Here is an 18,927-nt window from a genome sequence, read left to right on the forward strand (position 1 = left end):
GGGAAGGCGGCATGGCTCTGTCCCCAGCTGGCAAGGGGCAAGGCTGCGCAATTCCCATGTGCCCACTTCACCCTGGAGATGCCGAACAAGTCCTGTGCACCTCCCTGCCTCCACCCAGGCACCCGCAAGGCTCTGCGACTCCCACACGTCTCCCCCAACAAAGCCCCTGAGAGGTCACGTGGCTCCCATGTGCCTCCACTTACCCCCACCCAAGTCCCCACAAAGACAACCATGGCTCCCACCCTGGCCACCGGGAAGGGTCATGCTGCAGCCACACCAGCCTTGGCCCTTTGTCTCTCCCTTTCTCCACCCACCAGGACCCTTTTTTCCTCCCCTCTGCCCATCAGGGTCCTCTTAACACCCCCACTTGCCAGAGCCCTCTTGTCCCTTCCTCCTGCCAGCCAGGGCCCTCTTATCCCTCTCCTCCGCCGTGGCCTAACTTACTCCAACAGCCAGGTGGCATTGCTCCCAGGTCCAGCTTTCCTCCCATGTGCCAGGAGAGCCTTGGCCACGTCACCCCAAGTCCTGCTTCCCTCCCCCTGCTGGGAAGGGGAGGGGTGGGGCAGTAGGCAGCCCCAGCCTTCCATGTGGGCCCTCGGGTTGAGGTGGGGCATGTTCCCGTAGGACTCAGAGGTCATCCCACAGAGAAAACTATTTTAAAGTATAGTAAAGACAATTACAGTTTCCATGCTTTTTTTTTTTTTTTGCTTGACTAAGGCTGCATCTACACTTGCACTTCAGGGGTGTGAATCTTGCCTTTCACTGGCAAAAGCGCTGGCATAGACAGTGCTATTTTTGCAGGGGACACACACCTGCCAGCACAGCTACCACCACTTGTTGAGGGTGGTTTAATTGTGCTGGCTGGAAAGCTCCTTCCTGTTGTCATAGAACAATCTTATAGTGGTGCAGCTACAGCAGTGCAGCTTAGCCACTCTAAGGTCCATAAAATAGACACAAAAAGGGAGTTACAAGGGGGAGGGAGAAAAAGGTTCTCCTTAGCCTCTGAGGATAGGGGAAGAAGAAACAGGCTTAAATTGCAGCAAGGGAAGTTTATTTTGGATCTTAGGAAAAACTTCCTGTCAGGATGGTTAAGCTCTGGAATAAATTGCCTAGGGAGGTTATGGAATCTTTATCATTGGATATATTTAAAAGCAGGTTAGATAAAATCTGTCATGGTGCTCGGTCCAGTCTCTAAGAGGGCAGGGGACTTGACTTGATGACCTCTCAAGGTCCCTTCCAGTTCTAGCATACTACGATTCTTTGCCTAAACAAGGTCTGTCAGGAAGCTGGATTAACACTCAAGACTGTTATCTGTGCTAATGCAACAAAGAACATTTTACTTTTTATTGTTGTAGGAATCTTGACATCTAGGAGGCAGACAATACCAGGTTAATTTCTGGACCATACAGAAAATACAGATTTGAGGAAGGGTCAGTGTTTATGCTGACACTACATAGAAACAGAAGCACCCTACAATGTTAGCGGGCACCAGCCAGCTTATTCAAGAAAGCTACTGTGTATTCTTCATAATGTGTCAACACCCAGAACATCTCAATGCTATCAGTACAGCCACTGTTCAAGTCTTTAATTCAATCCCAACGCTGTACTCACCTGCATAATTAAGCTCATCACAGACCAAAAGTAGTAAGGGTTTTTGGGGACAATTTTATAAAGTGCCATTCCAGCCTGAAAAATGTAAGACATGCATCCATCATTTCAAAATGCTTCAATTTATAAGCTGCATCATAGAAAGTGAAAGAGTGATGACAATAAAGACAACATTCCTGAGGATTAGTGACCAGATAAGAATTTAACCACCCCAACTAAATATAAATTCCCTAGGACAGTGGCTCACAACCATTTTTTATGCCATGGACCAGCAAGCCCATGCACAAACATTTTGTGGACCGGTAACATTTTGTTTGTACATTTGCATATTTATTATGCAAATATTAAAAAAAAGTTTACCATCTGCATAGCCTCAATCCAGCCCCTTGCTCCCCAGTGCCTTACACCCTTTGACTCCCACTGCAACGCCCCGTGCCCTTTGACCCTTTAATCTCTGACCCCTGCAGCCCTCACACATCCCCTCATTTGCACCCAACACACTCCCACACTTCCCAAACCAAGGCTGCCCAATCTAGACAGAGTGGTCATTACTGCTGTGTGACCAGGGAGAGTGTTTATCCTTTGTGCTCCCTCCCTTCCCAAGTGTGTCTTGCACCCCCAGGGGTGGAAGGGAGAGCACAGGGCCCGGGCTGGCCACCATTACAGGGGGAAGGAGGGAGAGAGATGCCTCAGCCCCTGTGCTGCTGCCAGCAAAAGCAGGCACACAAGTGGAGGGCTGTAGCGGGAGCCTTGGGGAGGCCCCTCCTGCTCCACCTCAGCCCCAGTGCCGCCAGCGGCAAAAGCGGCTGCACAGGCAGCGGCTGGAGCACAAAGTCCTAGAGAGGCACCTTCTACTCCTGCCGAAAACAGCTGTGCAAGCAGGGAGAGCAGCCGCTGGTGGCACACATGCTCCCTACTTCTTCGCACCTCCTTCCTCCACAAGCACGGAGTGGGGAAGTAGAAGTGAGAGGCCTCCTGCTGCCACTGCCTGAGCCAGCACGGCTGCAGGAACTGAGCCACTGGGAACAGCAGGCTTGAGCTCCAATAGCCACAGTGGCCCGGCAGTCAACTGACTGGCAATTGGGAAATGCTGCCCTAGGAAACACCCTTCACCCGGCTTTATATTGGTAGTGACACAGTTTCTCTCCCTCCATCAGCTGCTGCTTGTTTCTTAAAGTGTATTACTGCTTCAGCTAGCATGGAAAGGCATTTCCAGAGCAATCATTATTCAAAGCGTCTTTAGCAGTGGTTGCCAACCAGTAGACTACAACTGACGGGTAGATCCTGAGGACTCTACCAGTCAATTGCAATTTCTGGGAGTGGAACGGGGCTGCTGCTATGGCCTGCCATGGCCCCACACCTATGGACAGCTCCCAGAAGCAGCAGGTGGAGCTGTGTGTGTGTGCATGCTGCTTCTGCATGTAAGAACCATCCTCACAGCTCCCATGGGCTGGGAAAGGGAAGGCAGAGGGGGCAGAGCATAGAGCACTAGGGCCACAGACACATGTTGATCCATTCCAGAAGTGGTGTGGGGCCGGAGCAGCTTCCCTTAACCTCACCAAGCTGCCAAGTGGAAGCCACCCACAGTAGGTGTAGCCCAGCAGGAGGCCACACCCCAGAACCCTTCAGGAGCCAGTACCAGCACCCCATTACTTCCTCCTGTACTCCAAACCCTAGCCCTGAGCCCCCTTCCAGAGCCAGCACCTTAAAACCCCCTACTGCATCCCACCCCTCTGCCCCAGCCCTGACCTTACTCTGAAAGCCAGCATGCACCCCATATTCCCTTGCACCCCTCTTGCACTCCAATCACCTGCTGCAGCATTGAGCCCTCTCAAAGAATCAGCACCATTGAGCTCTTGCACTAGCACTGAGCCCCCTCTAACCCAGCACCCCCGTACCTCTTGCACCCCAACCCTCTGCCTCAGGCTCAGCCTGGAGACGTTTCCCACTCTGCAAACCCTTTTGCCTCAGCCCAGAGCCCACACCCATTCCTGAAACTCAATCCCTTGTCCCTGCGAGGGTATGGGACAATAAGCAATGAAAAAAGCGAGGATGGAGTGAGCCCTGAGCCCCCTTCCAGAGCCAGCACCTTAAAACTTCAGAGGGGCTTCAGAGAAAGGGTGTGGAAAATCCTGGGTTGCCCTTCAAACCTGGATCTTGGGCATATAAAAGTTGAAGACCATTGGTCTATTGGTTTAGATACAGGATGTGCACGTTCATGCACACACTACATACTTCTGCAGACCAAGGGAAAAGTTTTCAGTTCTGGTTTCCATTTGTGCACAGTTTCAATCACATACACACAACCAAGTCTACACTTTATTAATGTAAACACCTGCACTTGAACATTTTTAACTTGTACATACATGTGTTCAGATTTTGAAGGCATGTGGCACAAGAGACAGCTGAGAAAATGCATACTTGGAAAATATAGCTCTAAATATCAACACATAGCCAAATCACTTAACTTAGAATGGAAGTTATTCTATTTCAAACATTCCCTCACATAGGCATCATCTACCACATATCAAACTAAAATCTGGCCCTTTTAATATGCAAAAATTGTAAATCCAAAATTGTTTTGATATTCACCAATAGGTATGTCAAACAGACAGATCTCTTCCATATTGCTATATAGCACTCTGAAGGCATATACCAGTGCAATGTCTCAGCTTGCTGGAGGTTGGTATAGGATGTAGTTGGCTGTTTTGAGATTTCAGTCTGGCTGACGTGGGTCAAATGTGCAACAAACACAATCAAGCAAGTTTAGAGATTAGCAAACTAGATACATTCCTTGGTGCTGTGGTCAAATCTTCAGCTATTTTTAAATTAATACTGAAAGTACTTAGTACAATAAGATCTATTTTAAGCAGCAGTCTAAAATAACCTATCAATTCAGGACAGATCTGAGATGTGACAAATAATGATTTTGCCACATTACAGATTCAAGCTTTCTATGAAGAGTCTTTTGATAAAAAGCTTATCATTCTATAAGTCACTATATACATCAATGGTGGGCAACCTGTAGCCCAACCTGAGGCCTGTGGTTCCCTTGGCTGCCCCCATCTTCCACACACCTCACTCAGTGGGGCACCAGAACCTTGCACTTACCTGCTCCTTCCCAGCACTTTTGAAACATACAAATAGCCTGATTCCCTCTCTGTCCCCACTTCTCCCTCTCAGAGCGGGAATGCTGTAAATCAGCTGTTCGCATCATTCCAGCTCTGGGAGGGAGGGGGAGAAGTGGGTACTAAGCTAGGGATGTAAGCTACTAGTCAAGTCACTACTCAACTAGTCGCTCCCCCCCACCGTGCTTGCCTCTTCTGTATCAAAGGCAGCAAGGGGGAGAGCAGGAGCTGGTTCTGGGGGGAGCCAGCTTAAAAGCCAGTTCACCCCAGCACTGACTCCACGGCTCACGCTGGATCCCAGACACTGCACCTCTGCTTTTTAAATGCAGTAAGAGCCTGATGGTTCCTACTACGTTTAAAAAGCACAGCCAGAGCGAACCCCTTTAGACTACGTCTATACTACAAGGTTTTTGCTGTTTTTGTGCAAAAACCCACAGAGCATCCACGCCTCAAGAGTGTTTTTGCGCAAGAAAATCTACAGTCAATCGACAAAACAGAGGGCTTTTTGCGATGTAGGTATGCCACCTTCTACAGGGCATAATTCCTTTTTGCGCTACAGTTTTTGAGCGAAAAGGCACGTGTTGACGCTCCGTAGGGGTTTCTTGCTCAAAAAGAGCCTATCTGAAAAAGTACAGGTGCTCTGATGGCCATTCTGTGAATGGCGATCAGAGCTTTCTTGCGCAAGAGCATCCATACAATGTGGACGCTCTCTTGCACAAAAGCAATGCACTTTGAGATGTGGATGCGCTTTTGCACAACAACTCTTTTGCAAAAGACTTCTTGCACAAAAACCCTGCAGTGTAGACGTTGCCCTATTGACTAATCAAGTAGTCAATGGAAATTACATCAACTACTTGATTAGCTTACCAACCTCTATTTAACATCCCTAATTAGCGTGCTCCAAAAGTGCTGGGAGGGAGGGGAAGAGCAGGTAGGTGTGGGGTTCCAACGTTGCAGTGTGTGAGGTGCACAGAGTGAGGGGCAGACAGGGAGGCCAAAAAGCTGAAGGTGGAATCCCTTGTTCAACGAGTTGCTGAGGCCCACTGAGGTGGAGGGCCACTCATACAGCCTGCCCACAATTTGTGTTTGTCCATACCTTATATACATCAATTATTCAGTCCTGTTCTAATTGAGCCATTTGCAGCTGGGCCACACAGACATTAATCACCATTGTTCAACTCTTTTTAGTTGTGTAGACAAGGTCACTTGAATCTCTGTACCATGACCCTAGTACAGTGGGAAGAGCTTGGAATCAATTTGCTTGATTTCCTCTGCTTTTTTATACATTAAAAAGGGAGAGAATGCGCACTTTGAAAAGAGACTTCCATTTATAGGCATTCTCTAGGCACCTAATTTGGGAAGGATGAAAAACAAAACTAACAAGCATGAGAGTGTCTTGCCAGCAGAAAACCAAGATGCAAGTGAAGAAAAAACAAGCTTTTTTGTCTCTCAAAATACTAACTTGCACAGTCCAACTACATACTGGTTTCTAGAAATAAGAGTGCAGGCAAGAAAAAAAAGCTTACGTTTATATAGTATTTGAAACCGTGGCCCTCAGGAACTCTCAGAGAAGTTAACTACTCCTGCCTAATGCACTACCTTATTTGTATTAGTACTCTCTGATAATAGGCATCAACAGGAACCTAATAGGACAAGAAGGCCAACAAAACATACTGCATCAGTACAGACCACATACTGTAGTTCATAAAGTTATCTTTTTCTTTTTGAAAGGAAATAAAACAACTGTCTTGTATATAAAAACACAAATCTAAGTAGTGGTTCTAACTAACACTGTATCAAATACTGACTCATGAAGTAGAACTTTAGTATTGCTTCATCACAGCTTTTTAGAACGATTAATATAACTTTTAAAAGGTGCTGCTCACTAGTACAGTATGATAGATACAGAGAAGAGCCTTATGGAAACATTAGTTATTATTTTCTTTGTTTCATGGGCAGCCATCAAGTGGGACGAGGGGGAGAAACAAAACAAAAATCACACTTCTATCTTAAGAACTTTGCCCCCACTATAGTTAAATGCACCACCTATAATTACTGTAACTGAAATGGGAGAAGGTACCTGTTGCATTTTCTTGTATTCCCCGACCCTGGCATAGGCCATGAAGAGATGAGAATGATACTCCTCACTGTTGGGAACCTTCTTTACAGCTGCCTCATAAAGTTTAGTTACCAACTCCGCTAAACCAAAAACAGGATGTTTCAGTTCAGGCACATTTGGGACATAAATTTATAAAGCAGCTATTTCAAGATAACACATGGGATGCTATGCAAGGTAATACAATTACATTCAACACATATAGGAAGTAGTTTCTCTCCCTTAGCACCCCAAGTCCACAAATACATAGTAGGCATGCAGAAATTTCCAAGTTTACCTATTTGGTGGCATTACACCAATTCTAGATTTGTACTTTGGTCATGCAGAGATGGTATACTTTAAATAAATGATTTATGAAGACACAGAATGAATTCCTCAAGTTTAAACTATTTCAAGGATGCTCCCTCTAGTATAGTGGTTATCAAACTTCATTACCATGAGATCCTTCAGATAACAAAAATTATTACATGACTCAGGATGGGGGACCAAAGCCTGAGCCCACCACACTGGGCACAGGATAGGATGGGTGCCAAAGCCTCAGACCAACTGAGTGAGGCAGGGTGAGCAAAGCTAAGCCAAAGGGCTTTAGCCTTGGGCAGGGGGGCCTGTAACTAAGCCCCCTTCACCCAGGACTGAAAGCATCGATCCCAGAGAGAGGAGTTTGGGGGACTTTGGCCCCAAGCCTCAGCAAGTTTAACAACAGTCCTGGCAACCTGATAAAATCAGGTTCATGAACACTTTGGAGTCTCAACCCATAGTTTGAAAACTGCCGCCTAATATATAAAGCATGATTATGCTATACATTAAAAAACCCTGGTACCCCAAAAAAGAGTGTATTCGAAATTATACAATCATTATGCTAAATGGAATTTTTAAAATTCAAATTATTCTTCACATAAAGGCACAGAATGAATTCCTCAAGTTTAAACTATTTTATACATGCAATGTTTTAAGATTTAGTATGGTTTTATATATTCTTGAATGATTACTTTCTGTGTATAACACATCCAACTATTTTTACATTTATATGTTTCTGGTTTTTAAGTTGAGAATTATAGAAATAAAGATGAAAATGCAGATATGAAGGGGTTTCATATTATTACAATAAAGGTGCTTTCACAAAGCAAAGATTATGTGCCAGAAATTAACTAGTAAAGGACACAAGAGGTTGTTATATCAAAGAAATGGACTCAGGCAATTATATCTCCTCATTTCAATCTACAATCATTTTCTGCAATAAATCTGATAAACATTACTGACAGCCTCAGGATAGTGCTAAGGCAGGGTTTCCCAATCTATGGGTCAGGACCCAAATATGGGTCATCATTACATTTCAAAAGGGTTGCCAAGTGTCTCCCCAGGTGGCTCTGTCCTCTCTCCTCCCCCCGTTTTTGAATTGCCGTGCGTCACCAAGTCTTCCTGAATTGTCAAAATGGGTCCCCACCTGAAAAGGTTGTGAACTGCTGTGCTAAGGTATCTCTTACTGCTTCAGACAAACCAAATCATGTATGCTTTTTTTCTCTCAATAAGCATGCACAGCTTTGTTTACTGAACCACCCAAGAAGTCATGATTTAGAGGAATTGTTTTCAAAAGAGTAACAGGAAAGGGAGAGGTCAGGATTTCCCCTCTACGTCTATAACACAACTTCTAAAGTAATTTTGAGGGGCTAAATTCCTTGATTGTGTCTATATACATTTTACACTGCTTCTTCAAAGTTCATATATAATATTAGCTGCTAACCATTTACACTGTTCCCATTTAGATTAACAATAACTTCACATTGTTTTTGCTGGAGTAAGTTTGAGTGAACTTGTTTGATATTATGACTAACATACCATGTTAAAATTACTTATGACCCATTTTTCAATAACAGAAGCTAGCTAGGACATCTTTATTTAAGATGATCAAACGGACATTTTTATGTCAAAAGGACATTTACATGGTTTTGTGCCAAACTGGGCACCTGAATCCCACGTTTGAACCACCTACAGCTGGTCCCCGAGTTATGAACACATCAACTTACGACTGTTCGTATTTACGACAAACCTCCTATTCACCTGGAACCCGAGTTATGAACGAAATCCGCACTTATGAACAGCGCGGCCATATGTAAGTGAATGTAATCTGACTTACAAACAGATTGAGTTACAACCTAGTGTCTGATACGTAACTCGTTCGTAAGTCGGGCACCGGCTGTATTATTAAAGAGCCCATGCTTGTAACTCTACTTTATACGTTTCCCTTTAAATTCCAGACAATTAACTTTAAAGAAAGGCTAGAGGAAACATTATGTAATTATGATCAAAAAGTTCAAATTTGCAGGAGAAAGTAAAACCAAAAAAACCTACGTCTGTGCATTTCCCGATAAAGGATAGTCAGTGCTTGCAAAGAGTTGTCATCTGTGGGTTCGAGTGCAGTTACTTCTTGTGCAAGAGCAAATGCTTCATCTTGTTTCCCAGTTCTCTGCAAGCCAATCGCTTTTAATACCTATATATGTAATAAAGAAGCAGCTGTTAAAAAACACTGCCAACACCTATAGAAGAAACTTTATTTTGAAACAAAAGATCATTATTAGAGAAAAATTAAACTTGTCCATGGTAAGAAATGAACTTGTCTAAGTGACTGCCCTCAATTTCTGAAGAATCTAAGACTTCATTAAAAAAAATACAATCTTGTGACTGCATGGAAAATCTTCCAAATGCAAATAATGTAAAATTGTTGTTTTCAACCTATGTCTAAGATTTCTAAAGGGGTCTGTGCCACCCTTAGAATTTTTTTTAGGAGTCAGCAAATGGGAAAAAAGGTGAAACCTTGGGTATAAAGTGATGCAGCGCTGCCTTCCTCAGTCTGTAGACTGCCAATTTCAGTGATTTTGCTGCTGCTCAGATTTCCCTACTTGTAGCTGAGTGAAACCAATCAGTCTTACTAGTTTGCACTGCTACTGTTCAGAACTATGTGGTCAGAAAAGAAACTAAAATATTCTCATCATTTCACTCTCTTGCAGTTTGGGAAAGCTCTGGTAAGTTGCAGCTGCATCAGTATCCAGGAGCCTGGAAGAAGGACAGAACAGCAGAAGCCCTAGTAACATCATAGCAGTCAAAGGGTGGAATTTTTGTAGGTTATTTTCTATCATTTCTTTATACATTTTCAAACAAATATGATATTCAATGATTTAACGTATTCTATTAACCATCTGAAAACTTCTAAGAAACATTATGGCCTCTGTAAAAAAAAACCATAAGATTAGTGAAAGCTTGAATGGGACAGCAGAATTTCCTTAAATTTTAGAACTGTGTGCACTTGGTAGAATACCATAAAAAAGCAATCACATTTACCTTCGCACAGTGAAGATCCTTGTGTTTTTTTAGCAGTTTATCAGCCTGCTGGATTGCCATTTTATTATTGCCATTGTCAAGATAATCTATATAAAAAAAACACACACAGTGATTACAACTGAGAGCAAAGAAAAGATGGATGTCTATTTCCTAATCTCAAAGAGGAGAGGTCCATGCTGCAAGGGTGATATTTTGTTTAGAAATTAAGCTCGGTTCATAACTACTAAACTCCTGTTTAGAGACCATTTACACTGTGCATCTTAAAAATATATCTTTTGTTCTAGTTTTAGTCATCCAAATGCAGTAAGAGAGTTTTTGGTCTTTCCCGATGAAAGCTCATTATAATATGACCTACATAGCATAGTGGGTTTAGCTATGAACCCAGTAAGGGGGAGGTCTCAGTCTGAGGAGGAAGAACTAAACTGCTTTTAGTTCCATACTGTAGACCCTGTGAGCCAGAGGTCAGCTGATGGGGGATCTGAGACCTATTGTGACAGTGGGGGGAAAAGGGAAGTTATGCTGTGTAGACATACCTTTAGAAAAATGTGGCTATAATTTTGCCTTTTCATATTATTTTCAGTTCCACATCCAATGAGATATAGTCAGACAGTAATTTTTAAACACGTCAGAATAAGAGAATATTTTGAGAAGTGAAAAATAAACCCACTCAGTCTTTGCACCACAGATTATATGAGATTTGTTTTACTTTAGGTCAGCAATGGGCAATGCAGGATAGTTAGTGCGCTGCATGAGTGGCCCTCCATCTTAAAAAGTGTTGTAACCAAGGTCTCCCAGGAGAGAGTAGTTTTGCTAATTGCACTGGCATACCTAGAATTTACAGGATGTGCAGACTACACCATAACAGCGCTTTGATTGGATGCAGAGAAAGCGCACAGCTCATAGATTGTCATTGCCGCTGCTTACCACCGTCTCTCGAGACGAATAGGCCATATATTACAATCAATGCTGTGTGCAATCAGCATGCACCTCACTTTACTTGCCCTTGCTTTACATGTCTGTTATTTTAGTAATATCAGTATGAATAAAAATGATACAGACTCAAGGCAGCAGAATCTGGCAACCATGTCCATGAGCAACAGTAAACAAAATATCTTCCAGGCCTCACACAGAACCCTGATAGGCTAGTTATGTGTGGCACTCCAATTGCCGGTTGTCCACCACGGTTCTAAGTGTAGGGATATAGCCAATGATCAAAAAGCAAAAGTGAAGTGTTTCTAAATTTCTTCTAAATTCCTGGTTAGGAGCCAACACTAACTAACTGAAATTAAATTATACACTTTTTTGCAAGGACTGTATTTCTTATGAGGATGGATTCCACTAAGTTAATATGTCCTATCATATTCTACAAAATTCAAATTTATATTACCAAGACTACATTAAGTAGCCTTTAATATTTGCCACTATGGTATGTCCTTGCTAAAGAACTGAACCATTGCTAAGTGAACTAGAACTGTATAAGTGCAAATTGTGTAGTCTGTCCATAAAACAAAACTTTAAAGTATTTCAAATAATAGGATAAAATATTATTATGAATGTATAAGAGGCTGCTGTTCTGAAAAGGATATACAACAACCTCTCTCATGTGTCTTCTAGTTTGGTGGCAAACCTTAAATATTTGCTAATAGAGAATTTTTTAAAACTCTGAAATAGAACAAGTTGATAACCTCTCAATAAATTGATGGTTTTTTTGGTTCAGTATTTCTATTTCATGGTACACGCTATAGATGTAAGTGACTAGTCGAGTGACTACTCGCTTCCCCACTCCCTTACTGCCTGTAAGGGGAGGGAGGAAGGTGTCAGCGGTTGGTGCTGTGGGGGAGTCAGCTTAAAAGCCGATTCCCTCCAGCACCGTCTCTGCAGTGCAGGGGCAGGAGACGTAGAGGCGCAGCAGTCCAGGACCCAGCAGGAGCCAGAACTGTTCAGTCCTGGCTTGTGCTGGGTCTGGGATCTTATTGACTGCACAATTAGTCAATTACCTGCTTCTTTGCATCCTTGGTGTACATTCAGTATCCAGTTTTGGACACTCCTTTAGTATCCAGTTTTGCACTTCCTCCACCCCACCCACACAGAGTAGATCTCCAACACAGTAACACACAAAACTACAAGCCTTTCTAAATAGCAGAATAAGGACTGTGCCTTGTCAACATATGAGCAAGTTTCTCAGGAACCAAAAAAGCTGGCATCTTCCATTTATCAGAGAAGAGCTTTAATGTAAGAAAGATATTAAAGAACAAATTATTAATAGCAAGTCTGTGGGCGAAGATTTTAAATTAATGGAAAAAATGCAACACATAATTAATTTTCTGATTACTGTATAACAAATTAAGATAAAAGACAGCCAAAGTTGTCTTGGCATCCTCAGCAATCAAGTAATCAGTGGTCCTCAACACGGTGCCCGTGGGCTGAAACACCCAAATACATCTCAGTTAAAAAGACAGCATATTTCAGTGTTTTCTGGCTTACTTTAGGTCAATTTTTTAAGTTAAAGTTTTTCTAACAGTTAACATTTACATTTTCTCCAATTTAAGAAGTTATTCTGAAGACTTTGTATGTAGTGATATATTTGCAATCAGAGCATGCTGTAGAAATTTCAGGGAAACTTTCAGCTCATTGAACCAGTCTAGAGTCCCATGATTACAATTTCTGATACATTTATTTTTCTTTAATATAGCAAGATCTTCATGGTTTTATTCTTTATGGTATTTTAATTAACATCAAGTAGCTGTGACCCCATTCTTCAGCCAATGACTTTACCACAATTCAACCGGGGATACGGTTAGGGGTCTTTTTGCAAAGTTTTCTTTGCAGGATAAGTGATTAAAAACAGGAAAGGTGCACTTTCTCTTGTCTTTCTAATCAGTGATTTATTTGTAAAGAGAAGTCAAAAAATATTTTCTGCACCCTCTAAATTATCTGTTCGGGGATGCTAGAAGTTTAAGAACATCCCAATGTGGCACATGCACAAATATTGAGCAATTTTTTCTACTACTTTCTCAACCAACGTGTCTCCTAATAAAGCTGGAGAAGAACTGCATGCCATGCTTAAGGATATTTTGGGGCAGACTTTTCAGGCAGGAGGCTGTTGAACAAGACTACTCTGTTGTATAAGTTTCACTGCTTTATCCCTCTACTGATTTTTGTATAGCCATCACTGTGATGTCTAGGTGCCCCAATATTTCAATTGACCAGGTTAAGGAGCATGTGGCTTCTCTCTCCTGTTTCACATATGAGTATCTAGTTTAAAAATCAGTTTTGCATGGTGAATATTTAATGTTTGTTTGGAAAGGAACATGGGGACAAAAAGTTCATTTCTGCATTAAAAAATATGCACCTGCCTTTAAAGTCTCTGGATATTAAAACAAACAAACAAATAAAAAAATTGGGAACAAAAATTTCTCAACTACGAGGAAAAGAAATTAACATGGCAATTGTCCAATCAAAAGGTGTTTTGCATTAAGAAATTATACCACTTTCTTCTCTCCCCCAAAAAGTTAGAGTTGAGAGATTTTCAAGTGTGGGGAAGACAAGAGAGAATAGTAAAGCTGCACAGGAGTTTAAAGCACGGGATAGCGTATTTAGCAAAGAAAATATACAGAAGTGGAATGCGGCAAATATATTCTCTAATGCTGAAAAGAAAATCATGTGTAAAGTTAGGATCGGATTTTGGGATGGAGAGCCCAGAAGAAAAGTTCTTTGTGGCAAGGATTGTTGTCCAGCACTATCACCTATAGTATACCATCATGCAAGAAAAATAATAGTTTTCCCAGCTCCCAAATGTAGATATAAACCCCTTTACTTACATAACAGACTGAGCTAATTGGGGCAAGGATTCTCTTTGCATTTTGCCTTGAACAGCAATAAACTTGAAGACTAAACACTAATACAGTGACAAAGACCAACAGTGAGAAAGAAAGGACCAATCCCTGAGTTTCCTCCCATATTCACAAAACAACTGACACCTACCCATAATGGCTTCCTTAACAAGCCTGACCCTAGAACTTTAACATACAAGTAATGATCAATCACAGATTTGTAAGGGGTGAGGAAAAGTTGGGGGGAGGGGGAATCAACACTATGCAAAGTCTCTTTACCCCACAGTAGCCCCACGTGCTTTAGGGAGGGACGCTTAATAGCGATAAGTCCCTGCTCACGTGCTATTTTCCATATCAGATGCAAACCATCGCGACAGAGCCTAAAATGGGGACAGGATGATCGGATAACAAGTGTGAAAAGCAGGATACTGGGGGAGGGGGGGGCAGTTGCCCTTTAACAAAACCCCTAACATCGGAGGTAGCTGAATGGGGAGGGGAACCCAGGGCCACACACCCCGCCCCCAGGACGGGGGGAGATACGGGGCTGAGGGCACCCCGAGGAGGGCTGAGGGGCAGAGACGGGGGAAAGTGAGCAGAGGCTGCCGCCGGAATGAGGGGCCCTGCTGGGGCAGAGGGGCGGGCGAAAGGCGCCCGAGGGGCCCCGGGAAGGAGCTGCCCTCCGCCCGCGGTCGGAGCCCCGCTCCCTTGAAGGAGTTCGGGGGGTGGCGAGGGCCAGCCCTGCCCGGTCTAGCCCCCCCCGCCCCTCCGGGACCAGCGCGGCTCCGCGGGCAGAGGGAAGCAGGCGAGGCCGCGGTGGCGGCGCGGCCCGGTCGGGCGGCTGGGAGAGCCGGGGGCTAGCCGCGCGGCGGGGCCGGGGGCGGGCAGGGGTCGGTACCGTAGATAGGCCGGAGGCGCCGGTCGTTGGGGTCCTGCACATGGCCCCGCGCCGCCATGATGAGAGCGCAGAACCGCAGTGCGCAGCCGCCGCGCCGGCGGGACCGGCCGGGGGCGGGCGAGCGAGCGGTTGGGCGCGAGGAGCCCGGCACGCGCCTCCCTCCTCTCCCGCGAGAGGGCTTGTCGCGCTACCAACGTCCCCGGTGCCCTGGGGGAAGGGGTAGGGCCAGCCGCGGAACTATCGCGATAGCCCACCGCGGCGCTACGTGCTGTCGCGATAGGCGGGTGCCCGCCGTTATAGCGGGATGGTGCCCCCTCCCGGCAGCTCCCGGCCTGGCCACGCTTGTGCCCGCTGCGCCCCACGGCTGCCTGCCCAGAGCTGCAGCCCCAGGCTTGCACAGCAATGTGGGACGTATCCCCCCCCCTCCTCCTCCTGGAGCTAGGCCCAGCCCTGTCCCCGGACCTGGGAGAAAATCAGCCCCAGCCTTCCCCTGGCCGGCTGGAGCATGGAGGAAGCAGGCTCAGGCAGCGCCCCGCTCCTTTCTTCCTGGGGCAGGGCGGAGAATGGTTCGCACCCCAGCGGAGTACGGCCTGAGCCCAGGCCCCTTTGAACTGCCAGCACTATGGGGCCTCAGGCCATGTCCAGCAGGACGGGGAGATGCTCTGGCTCTCTCCCTTGATTGGCTCCATAGCTAACATAAAGACTCAATTTCCCTTTGGATCAAGACTTTAAAAATACTTTTCTGTAAGATACCTGTCTTCTGACCGATGCTCAAAGAAAGGAAGCGAATAGGTTTGGACTGAAGCTGAAAAATCTATGACTACCACAGGATCCATAATTTGGATGCCTAGGAGGGTATGCAACTGATATCCCTATAAATGTTTACAGTGTAAGAGCAGACTTTAAAAAAACCACACAATAAGATGTTGCCAGTAGGGGTGGTAAAATTGTGTAAATTGTTAACTAGTTAAACTATAGATGGGTTCAGCTTGGCTGGAAAAGGCCCCTGGTTATCATGCCAGTAAAGCAATGCTTACCACTTCAGCAGCTGCTGGCACCCAGAATATCACATTTCTACACTTATGTATATTTTATTCACTCCAGAGCATGGACTGCTTACACATTGAGAGCATCTATAAGGCCATCTTTTCTTTTTCATGAATGAAAACTTTGGCCAATGTCTGAGATAGAACATTGAAATGGATGGGGAGGGGGGGAGGGAATAGAGAATAGATAGAAAAAAGTTTGTAACATTTCTGTGGGGAAACTGGAATTACCAAACAGCATCTACATTTGATTAAATTGATTACAGGATCTACATTAAGTACATTTAGTTCAAGAAAACTAAGTGATTTCCTACTAGACATTAAGAATGTTAAAGATTAGTTGACTATCTGATAAGCATTTGCTTATGCGACAGTAATGTTGACTAGTCAATTCCTCCCGCCCCCCAGAGGCAGCAAAGGTAGGGGGAGGGATACTTCAAATTGGCAGTGCCACACATTTCAAAGGAGGAATGTGGAAGTGCCTATCGACTAGTCGATGGAAATTCAATCAAGCAGTCGACTAGTCAATTAACCGAATTTTAACATCCTTAATAGACATATATTCTGTAAAACATTCTAACAATAATAGCTATGTGTTAATCTACTGTATAATATATGCAGATAGTACTGTATAGATGTTCTCCCCTCCCATCTATATATATCTATATAAATATTAGAGTGAGTCCATTTGTCTGTGAGTCTGTCTGTTGGTCCATTGTTCAAGAACTCCAGACAAACTAATACTACTATCTGATGACTTTTTGGTGAAATCTGTAAAATGAATTTGGTAGTTTTAATTCAGATTCCTGTAAACAGATGTCCTCATTACAAAACACCTCTACAGCTGGTAGCTTCATTGCAGAGCAGTTACTGAACCAGAACTACCCTCTCATGTTAAAGGGAGCGGCAAGTGATGCACAGGAAGCCTAAGTTGTACCTGTACATACTTTTGATAAGCAGAAGACTTCATTCTCCAGAGCTGAGATGACAACCTTTCATCAGCCCTGAAACACTTTTTTAAAATTATAAGTTGTCGATAATAGAAAGTCAAATTTGCTATACTCTCCTTTTAGAAAAAGCGACGAGGAGTCCTGTGGCACCTTATAGACTAACTGAAGTGTAGGAGCATAAGCTTTCGTGGGCAAAGACCCACTTCGTCAGATGCATGTAGTGGAAATTTCCAGAGGCAGGAATAAATATGCAGGCCAGGATCAGGCTGGAGATGACCAGGTGGATCCAATCAAGGAGGATGAGGCCCACTTCTAGCAGCTGATCTGGAGGTGTGAATTCCAAGAGAATAGAAGCTGCTTTTGTAGTTAGCAAGCCATTCACAGTCTTTGTTTAATCCAGAGTTGATTGTGTCAAACTTAAAGATGAACTGTAGCTCAGCAGTTTCTCTTTGAAGTCTGGTCCTGAATTTTTTTTGCTGCAGGATGGCTACTTTTAGATCTGCAATTGTGTGTCCAGGAAGATTGAAGTGTTCCCCTACAGGTTTTTGTATGTTGCCATTCCTAATATCAGATTTGTGTCCATTGATTCTTTTACGTAGGGACTGTCCTGTTTGGCCGATGTATATAGCAGTGGGGCATTGTTGGCACATGATGGCATATATTACGTTGGTGGATGTGCAGGAGAATGTACCAGTGACAGTATGGCTGATCTGGTTAGGTCCTGTGCTGGTGTTGCTGGTGTATATATGTGGGCAGAGTTGGCACCGAGGTTTGTTGCAAGGATTGGTTCCTGAGTTCGAGTTATTATGGTGCGGTGTGTAGTTGCTAGTTCCTTTTAGAGACGCTTCAAGTCTTGGAGGAGATTAACACTTCCTGATGCTGGGTTACTCCCATGTTACTCCCTTCCTCATGGCATTAAGTCTCATTCTCAAAAGCCTGTTCTCAAAAGAACTGATGGGAGAGATGCTGGTGTTCCTGTGTCACTGATACAGATCCACTTGATGAAGGGGGTTTTACTCACAAAAGTGCATGACTTACTACATTTGCTAGTTTCTAAGGTGCCACAGGACTGCTCGTTGTTTATAAAATTATAGAATAACATGGCTATCTCTCTGAGATATAGATCCACCAAGGTGGCACTCAAATTTTCTCTCTGTATAAAAAAGTTTTTTCTTCTGGACAACAAAATGTTCCTGCCAGGTGAAAGAATTACATCATCACATCATCAGCATCAACAGGCTCATGAAGTGAAAGTGGCCTGAGGGAAGTAGGCAAGCGTACAGGGGGTAGGCAAGCATAGGGTGCAGCCCCCTAGTAGTGTACAATGTTGTATATGCAGCAAATGGGAGAGAGAGATTTTCCTAGAAAATTTGTGTAGGAGGATTACATACTGTTCTCCTAGATGCCTTCCTATTGGATCAGTTCAACTCTTCCCCATATATATGCAATACTTCAAAGAACATCCACCTTTTCACCACTGTGGTGAAATCACTGTGACTTTAACTTGACATGAAATCAAAGTATAGCTGAGCCCCAGAAACTACATTTCAAATACCTCTCTTTGTTAGACAATTAGGTAAATGGGCTCCTTCTCAGGACATGCTTGAAGGTAATGTCGGAGAGAGCACAATCTTAAAGCCACTTAAAGAGACTTAGAAATCTGTAGTGTCAAGGACCTAAGCTGATAGCAGCTTTCAAATACCTAAAAGGGTGTTACAAGGATGAGGGAGATACATTGTTTTTGACCTCTGATGATAGGACAAAAAGCAAAAGGCTTAAATTGCAGCAAAGGACATTTAGCTTGGACATTATGAAAAAATGTCCTGTCAGTGTGGTTAATACTGGAAAAAATTGCCTAGGGGGGTTGGGAATCTCTATCACTGGAGATACTCAAGAGCAGATTAGATAAACATCTATCAGGGATGATCTAGAGAGGGGTTCTTGGTCCTGCAGTGAGGGCAGGGGACTGGACTTGATCTCTCCAGGACCCTCCCAGGTTCTAATGTTCTATGATT

At 44.0% G+C, this 18,927-nt stretch overlaps 1 protein-coding gene across 2 annotated transcripts in view; it reads right to left on the reverse strand.

Moving 5' to 3' along the window:
• NAA25 (N-alpha-acetyltransferase 25, NatB auxiliary subunit) overlaps nt 1–15,121 on the reverse strand; it is a 54,156-nt gene extending 39,035 nt beyond the window's left edge. Inside the window, exons 1-5 of one of the 2 annotated variants that reach the window (XM_075898741.2) lie at nt 14,917–15,120; nt 10,189–10,274; nt 9,202–9,340; nt 6,817–6,935; nt 1,612–1,686 (exon numbers count right to left, since the gene is read on the reverse strand). In XM_075898741.2, coding sequence (XP_075754856.2) covers nt 1,612–1,686; nt 6,817–6,935; nt 9,202–9,340; nt 10,189–10,274; nt 14,917–14,974 — 477 coding nt within the window. In that variant the 5' untranslated portion in view covers nt 14,975–15,120. Of the gene's footprint in view, nt 1–1,611; nt 1,687–6,816; nt 6,936–9,201; nt 9,341–10,188; nt 10,275–14,916 lie in introns of both variants that reach the window. The other variant, XM_089775338.1, reaches the window with a different exon arrangement.
• Between the last annotated feature and the right edge of the window lie 3,806 nt (nt 15,122–18,927).

This window comes from Pelodiscus sinensis, chromosome Z (assembly GCF_052426305.1).
Source record: "Pelodiscus sinensis isolate ZL-2025 chromosome Z, ASM5242630v1, whole genome shotgun sequence".
Lineage (NCBI taxonomy): Eukaryota > Metazoa > Chordata > Testudines > Trionychidae > Pelodiscus > Pelodiscus sinensis.